Below are 8,000 nucleotides of genomic sequence, written 5' to 3'. Positions count from 1 at the left end.
AGATATACAATATTAATTGCGGTGAGTGTAACACACTGAACGATCTATCAACTTCTATTTTCTTAGCAGCTGTAGCTTAGATAATTCTGACTAACAGCTCTGTCTGAACTGGCTGCTTTGAGTTTGTTTGCCTATATGGCAGCACGTAAGGGAACTCCACCACGGCTTGCTGTGACCTGTGCTGTGCAGTCTGGTCTATCCTCTCCTACACCGGCCACTGTAGCGCTGCTTTCGGCGTCGCAGATGTTCAGATGATTGTCTTCTTCCCGCTGCTTGAGGGGCTGACCCAGTTGTACTCGGCTTGCACCAGGACGAAGCTGTTCTCCCGGATCTTTCGGAAGCGCATCACCTCCCCGTTTTCTCTGACGGTGATGACGTCGGGGTCTGGCTCGCTGAAGGAGACCTCCGTCCGCTTGTGGCAATGCTGGGCGCAGACACAGCGCACAGCAGCTGCCAGCGCCAGGCCCAGGGCGGCGGTGCAGACCAGGAGGATCCCAAGTTGGGCTGCCAGGAGCCGAGTCCCTCTGCCAGGGTCTTCCCCTTTCCCGGGAATGGCAGATTTGGGAGCTGGTCTGGTCACCCATGGCGGGGTGTTCCCACCCGCCACCGCCTCCTCGCCCCTGGCGCCTGCCTCCTCCGGCTGCGGTGCCAGCTTTCTTTCTGCCATTTGCCTTGAAGCCGATGACAAATTGCCAGCTGCATTGGCATCGCCAAACCAGGCTATTGTCGCAGCAGTGTCCCCCAGGTGAGCGTGTACGTGCGGGGCAGGAGACGCTGTTGCATGCCGGGAGGCCTTCAAGACAGCCCTGCTCTCAGTACTGGCCTTCAAAAGCAAGAACAGGATGAGATGTGCAGTGAGGGAAGAGAAAGGGGGCCGATTAGGTTCTCACTACCTGTGTTGTGGTAGAGCTCTGTATTTCTGGCACCCAGGTGTCCCACTGGCCTTGGAATAACCCTGCTCCATCCCCAGGTTACTCAGTAGCTTTTAGAAAATGAGGCAGATTCAGCCCCACGCCATCCGTACTGGAATTGCCATGGGAGGGACAAGACACTGGGAGCTAGTTCCTGCGGGGCAAGGCAGAGCAGGCTGGAGGGGGAGAGGTGAAGGGTGCAGGTGGAGAGGAAGGTCACTGCTTTGCCTAAGGAAAGGTCTGCAACTCCCATGGTGGTGGTGGTGGTGGCATTTTTCCCAGGCATCGTTATCACAGAAAATAATCACAATTCCCACCTTGAGTGATGCCAGGGTCATGGTGAAAGGACAGGAGTGCTCTTCCTGGCCAGGCTTCATGTTTAGGGTCACACTGGGCCCGCTGGGATTCAGTATTGCCCTGCTGAGGCTGTGGATCGAACCAGGGAGTGGAGGGACCCAGGAGGCTTGGGATGGCCTCTGACATCAGTGGTTTTGGGGCAGTCACGTACAACTTGTGAACTCTCCCCAAAGCCCATCTTGCTTTCTCAGTCTACACAGCCAGTTTGAAACTGGCTGCTTCTCAGTGTTGCTTGACTACCCACTTTAGTGGGAATGACTGTTGAGTGCTCCTGTTTCTAGGGGCTCTGCCTGCTGCCGCACACTGTATTTTACCCGTCCCCAAATGATAGCCACTCCATGCCAGTTCTGCAGCCCAGGCTTTGCTGCAGAAATCATCCAAGGCTAACTGTGAAACAATCATACAGTTTAGGAGGCCCCCAATGAATTTTTCCATTCCCACTGTGCACCTGGATCCCCATCCAAAATCTGCAAAATGTACTGGAGTTCTTTCTTTGGCTCCACTGAGATTTGTATCTGGCCCTCAAGTAGCTGGCACCTCTCCAACGTGTCCAGCCCAGCAGGCTTTTTCACACATCCATTAATTACACCAGAGAAACTCTCACCCTCTACCATCCTTAGCGATTTATAAAGCTTGCTGGGAAGGCCGTGTGACAGGAGCACAAAGCTGAGGTAGGAGCCCTGGCAAGCTGTGAAGCAAAGTAGGGGAGGGTCAGAGCATCCTTTGTGGAGGAGACGGTTTATGAAGGTGCTAGTAAAATACAGTAGTAAATAAAAGACTTTCAGTGGCTGAACTGCAAACTGTAAAGTAGCTGGCTGGCAAAGTTGGGATTGCATGTGTTTGGATCACTTACCCTCAAAATGCAAAGGTCATACTGTAGGGATATACTGCAGGATTTGGGACTTTGAGATAGAAAATGGAATTGCCTCGCAAGTCCTTGCCCTATCTCACCTCATTTCTCCTTTCTTTTTGTACTTTTGTTTTCCTTTCTTTCCTAATTTCTCAACATTTTTATTTCGTTTACGCTCTTCTGGTCTTGCCCTGTGCAGTAACTCCTCCTTTCCTTTGGTTACCATCTTCTACCATTTCTCCACTTCTCTCCATGGCTACGCCAGATGCTTACATTACACGACTCTACTCGTTCTCTGTCCTCTGCTCCTTCCTAAATATTTCTGCCTTATTCTCTGCTGTACAGCCCCTTCCTCTTTTATTTTCTGTGAGATTACTTCTCTTACTCCTGTGGCATCCTGCAACCCAGATCTAGTTCTTTATTTTCCTTGTATTTTAATTCTCTCCATCCCCTGTGTATGGGGCTTCCCCTGCTAACTCTGTACCCCATGCCTCTAAGCTATCCCTGCTTTCCACCTTCTCCACTAATTCCCACCTGACCATTCTCCTCTCTCCTTGCAGCCCTGGTATTCTCCAGTTTCTCTCCCTCCTCTTGCTGTCCCTCCTCTTGCTGTATTTTTCTTTTTCTACCTAATTCCTCGCATGCCCTTTCCAGCTCCCACATCTCCTTCCATCTGTACAGCCACCCCTCTGAGGCTGTGGTCCTTTCACACCTTTCTGGGCTTCCTCTCCTGAGGTCACCCCTTCCCAAAAGGCGCTCCCACCCACTCATCCCGTCTGCCAGCTCCCGCTCTTCCAGTGGTCTCTGGTGGGTGCACCCGACACCTGTGGCTAACCCCACCATCACCACCACCACCACCACCACCACCTCTGCCTTTCTGGTCCATCCTCCCAGGCTGACCCTGCCCTCAGGAAGCACACAGCTTCCTTGGCCGTCCCCAGGAAAGATGAAGTCTTCGACCTCTGGTGAATGCCATGGCTGGTACCTATCCAGCACCTCTGCAGAGGAACATCTCAGCCTTCCATGGGAATAAACCACGTGTTTCCGACCCAGTAACATCCAGCAGCCTGTAGCCGTGTAGCCATACGGAAAAGTTGTTTTGGATTGTTTTTACAGTGGGACTCATAAAAACCCAGGCAGCGGGCTCAAAAGGAAAACAAAAAAGAGGTATAAAACCCAATTGCCGGTTAAAGTAAAAAAACTAAAACTCTTTTAACAGTCTCAAATGTAGTTTTAGTCACTTATGAGACTTATGTGGGCTGCTTGGCGCTGTGATGTAGTAGAACAGTTTTATCCTCATCTTCTCTTAGACCTTTTTGTCATCCTCCCCATCCCTGTTGCTTACCTGCCGGTCTTCTTTACACACCAAACACAAGTGTGGGGTGGCAGCGCTGGCAATGCTTTCTGCTCTAAGATACGGAGAGAGGAAAGGCAGGGTTAGTAAGTGAGGCCTGTTGCTGCTGCTCACGCGGGAATCCCTGGCTCTGCTCCACTGGAGAAGCATCCTGCTCCCTAGAGCGGCCTCGGGATGCACGCAGTCAATGCAAGACTGTACAGAGCTGTATTTTTAATAACACACGATCATTTATTCCTATCCCCATCATTTTCACCCACAATATGAAATGTTGCATGAAAGCTCATGCGGCCCAAACCCTCTAAGACTCCTGAGCAGATATCCTCAAGCCCAGATTTCATAATTGCTTTGAATTCTTTCTTCCTTTTCCCTGCAGACAGAGAAATACGTCTGCTGCGTTCACCTTTTCACTGCATATTTGCATGCGCTTTTAAAAAAATAATGTAGCAGTAAATAGTTTTTAAATCACATTTTTCAGTCACCTGGCCAGTCCTCTGCTAGGCTGAGCAGCACAAGGTCGGGTTTTTAAGTGTTTCGGATTTTCTCCCTGTCGCTGTCTGTCACATACAATCTCCAAAGGATTATTTCTCAAAATTTCCTGAAGCAAACACCCTCTTGCCTGCCCCCCCCCCAGCCACAGACACCTTCCTACACAGACCCTCGCTCATCCGCAGGAAAACCAGTGCTATTTTCCATTCCCAGAAGGGCTGGAGAAATAACTCTTCCCACCGCCTAGTTTACCCCTTGGAGGTGCTGTAGCCGGAGGCGTCGTCTCGGGAGAGGAAACCTTGCAAGGGGTCCGCCGTGCTGGGGTCTCGGGTGGGGAGGGATGGCTCCAGCCCCTGGCCTCTGGGCTCGTTGCTCCCGCCGGACGCAGCCTGCGAAGGCCAAGCCAGCTGCTTCAGCTCAGCAACGAGACGGGTGTCTGACCCGACACCGAAACCTGGCTCTGGTGCTGGCGTTGCTGCGATGCCAGTGGGGTTGGCCGGTGGTATGGGGGGGTGCAGGGGGGAGCCGGTGGCAGCCGCGGGTGAGGTGGGACCTTGTCCAGCAGGGAGACAAAACAAGAAGCAGGGAGAGAGGAGCAGAAGTCTATTGCCTTTGGTTTGTTTATTTCAAATCCCTCGTGGTGCTAACATTTGCCAGGAAGCATCGTAATAGTGCCTTTTTTTTTTATTTTCATGCTACTTAATTTGAAGTGGGAACCCAGATGGAAAGTAAAGCAGCAAAGCCCACTGCCTAAATTATGGTCAAGTAAGATAATTAAAACTCAGTCTTGGTGCCATGCCAAAAATGCTGAGACACCCATCTGATTTGGGATAAGAAAATTCTTGGAGCCTTTTGCTGACCAAAGGCCACATAAATACAACTAAACACATACGTGATGGGCAATAGTCACATTTAGAAACAAATGTATTCATTTATTTAGACAGCATTGCTAATTGCACTTGCTTGTCTTCAGGAGCTGAGGTTTTAGGTCAAGTATGCTGCATTTTAGGGTTTGCATTGAAATCATAAGATCTGGCAACCCTGTTTATCTTTCTGGTACCCTCCTTGGAGCTGGCTCCATCACCTTGAATGCTGACCCATGCCCTTACTTCAAGGAGTTTGCCACAGCCATCGCTGATCTCCCCAACGGCCACAGGAGTTAAATGAGTCCCTCCAGCTTGCTTGGGTCACTTGTGCTCAACGCTTGCCTGGAATAAGCTGTAAAACTACTCTGTGGGAAGCGGTCGGTAACAAACCTGTACCTTTGCTTGCCGTACCTGTGGGGTGTGGGTCAGCTGGTCCCTGCAAGGGCACGGGGGTTACAGGGTCGGGCTTCTTGCTGCTGCCAGCAAGTGTTTTGTTTTGCCCTCGCTGAGCCACGATAGCAGATTCGATCTTTGCCCAGTAAACAAAGTACGACTGGACTATGGAGATGCTGTTAAAACATAATTAGGGAAGAATTTACTGGCTCTATAGCGTTAACAAAACATCCAACTGTTTAGCTAATCACAAGGATCTGAAGACAGAAGCAACGCAAAAGTATTTTAAAGGATTAGACCATCACACATTTTATATTACAAATACAAGATACCAGGTCCCAATATGGGGTGAAGAGTCACCACTCATAATTAAGATCAACCAAAAAAAGTGTGGGAACTTAGATTAAAAAAAAAAAAAAGCTATTATATTTGCTGTGTGGATAGACGTTCATTTGGAAAACTTGGACTAGCTCTGCTTATAATCTTCCGTAGGCAGGGAAACAACAGTGGTATTTACTAATTAAAACAAGTCAATGTAACTTGTACAAACAGCAGAATAGGTATGAAAAAAGAAAAAAGTCTGTCTTCTCAGCCCTCTGATATTTGAGCCTGCCTAACCCTCTGCTTTTTGTCAGGTGCCAAAACTGCATTGGCCAACCTTTAACTGTTCACCCAGAGAGTCTTATTTAAGCTGGAGATTTTAGGAGAATTTCAGTTCAGATTGCTCAGCTGCTTCTGAGAATTAGCTAAGGGGAAACCAACCTGGGTCTGCCTGTGCCAGATGACCCTTATAAGCCATTTTTAAGCCTAACAAGGAGTTTTTGCGGGTGCTGTGGTAGGGAGAAAAGGGAGAAGCTATCAGAAATCAGCTTGGAGGGTCAAAATCCAGAGGATGAAGGACGCTTCAAAACAGGTAGCTAGGAATAGGTGTCGGGTTTGGGTTGGGTTTATTCAGTTGCTTGAGTTTTATGTGTTTTTAATAGTATTTCCCAATCTAAAACAATGGGCAAAAATTCAAAATGCCAAGCAGCAGTATTTCTGTTTCAATGAATTTGTGTTGAATCACAATGAGATGCACAAACCACGGCACTCACCAGAACGCTTATGTTTTGGGAAGCAGCCAAGGATCTGGCCAAGCAGCTTCTAAGTGGTTTTGTAAAGTCAAAACTTGACAATATAATCTCTTCCAAAATGAAAAGCCGCTGTGCTTCCTCTAAGACAGCCAGTTAGAAGACGTTTAATTTCATTCCAAATCAGAACCAAAATGCTTGGACAGTTTGGGACTTTGGTGCAGAGATGTCAAGTGTTGACCCAGTGCTCACTTTCTCTTCCTACTGTGAATAATTCTGTTTACATTTAACTGTTTTTAAAACCACTCATTTTTAGGTTTTTTTTTTTAAGGAGTGATATACAAGATTATTTTGTAGGCAGGGAAGTCCTGTGGGCTATGTTATTTAGAAAGACAGGCAACATGACCACAGTTCTCTCTTTATGCCTTAATATTTCTATTTCCTAAGTGCTTAGGCTGTCATCTTTCAATGTATTTATTCTGAGAAAATAGTGACCATGTAAATAAAAAGCAGCACTACTCAGCAGATATAAGTGGTGATTTATATACCAGCTGGGATACTGTTGCAGCATTTGATAAGTGTTTAGCTATATGGGGTTCAAGATATATAAACCACTGTGCTGGACAAGTACAATGGAAAAATAAAGCCAGGCTGAGAAGACACAAATTTTGGCTAGGAACCAGCATGTTCTTACAAAAACTTGATGTCTCCAATGGGTTGGTCTGGTGCTTTCCATACAAAGGACAGATTTCTCTTCAGTGACTTGTCTGAGTGGGTGACAGTGTCACCATCTTCGAAACAAGTCAGCAGCTTGGAACCAGGAGGGATGAAGACAAATGTGCCAGCAATTTCATCGTTAGACACTTTGCGAGCTTGAAGCAAAAAGCCCATAAAATCCCGGGTGCTCCTCACTGTCACTGCAAGACAAAACACGGGACACGAAGGGATTTGCCTTATAGTTACGGGGTCAATTGTTTGCAATGGAGTTTCCAGTGTGAGCATTGAAACGAAAAGAAAACCCCGTGCAACAACAACAAAAACATCTTACTGTGTTTGTCTTCACTTGGTCTGTCTTGGACATGCTGGATGCAGGAGGCCAGACTTTAACTTTGCAGTGTGTGATTGCACACAAAATTTGCTTGAGTCTTTTCTACACACACCGCCCCCCCCCACCCCCCCCCCCCTTGATTCTAAGCTGCTAACCACATTGCGTTAGGCAGCATGCAGCCATTTTTAAGGAAGAAGCTTTGGGTATCACCCTGTACATATGCATAAGCTTGTGCACTGCCCTTGGAGGGGTTTTATTTTGCATGGGGATGAGCAGACAAGCAGCCAGGCTGGGGAGCGCTGCCTCTTAGCTCTATCTGCATCTGCCTCAGGAGCAACGGTGCTGGGGACGGGACATGCTGCCCACCTGTACCGAAGAGTCAGCCGAGTCACCCAGACCCCTTCGTGCAGTGCAGAGGAGCAGGGAAGGCGACTTCACCCTCTGGAGGTGCCTCTCATGTGCCATCACAGGTAACGAGGTCCTGTATGGTTGAGGCACAGCTGAGAGAAATGAATCCCACCCAAAGCATCCAGACTTACTGGCTACAAACAGTTGGTCTGCAATGTGGTGAAAACCTGAAGCCAGCCATTATTTAAGAAACCTTAGGTCAAGTGCTGCAAACAGAATCCTTCTGTAAATACATTCGTTTCCTCATGACAAGA

At 48.2% G+C, this 8,000-nt stretch overlaps 1 protein-coding gene across 1 annotated transcript; it reads right to left on the bottom strand.

Annotated features, from left to right (window-relative positions):
- Positions 1-218: 218 nt before the first annotated feature.
- Positions 219-7,324, bottom strand: REELD1 (reeler domain containing 1). Its single transcript, XM_074821505.1, has 5 exons — positions 6,985-7,324; positions 5,239-5,396; positions 4,214-4,514; positions 3,464-3,527; positions 219-823 (listed from the first exon to the last, which is right to left on the bottom strand). The coding sequence occupies exons 1-5, from the start codon at positions 7,290-7,292 to the stop codon at positions 248-250; spliced, it is 1,407 nt and encodes a 468-aa protein (XP_074677606.1). The 5' UTR covers positions 7,293-7,324; the 3' UTR covers positions 219-247.
- Positions 7,325-8,000: the final 676 nt, after the last annotated feature.

The sequence above is a fragment of the Strix aluco genome, chromosome 4, assembly GCF_031877795.1.
Source record: "Strix aluco isolate bStrAlu1 chromosome 4, bStrAlu1.hap1, whole genome shotgun sequence".
NCBI classification, from domain to species: Eukaryota; Metazoa; Chordata; class Aves; order Strigiformes; family Strigidae; genus Strix; species Strix aluco.
Note: the sequence above shows the minus strand (reverse complement) of the source record. Positions and strands in the feature narration are given on the sequence as shown.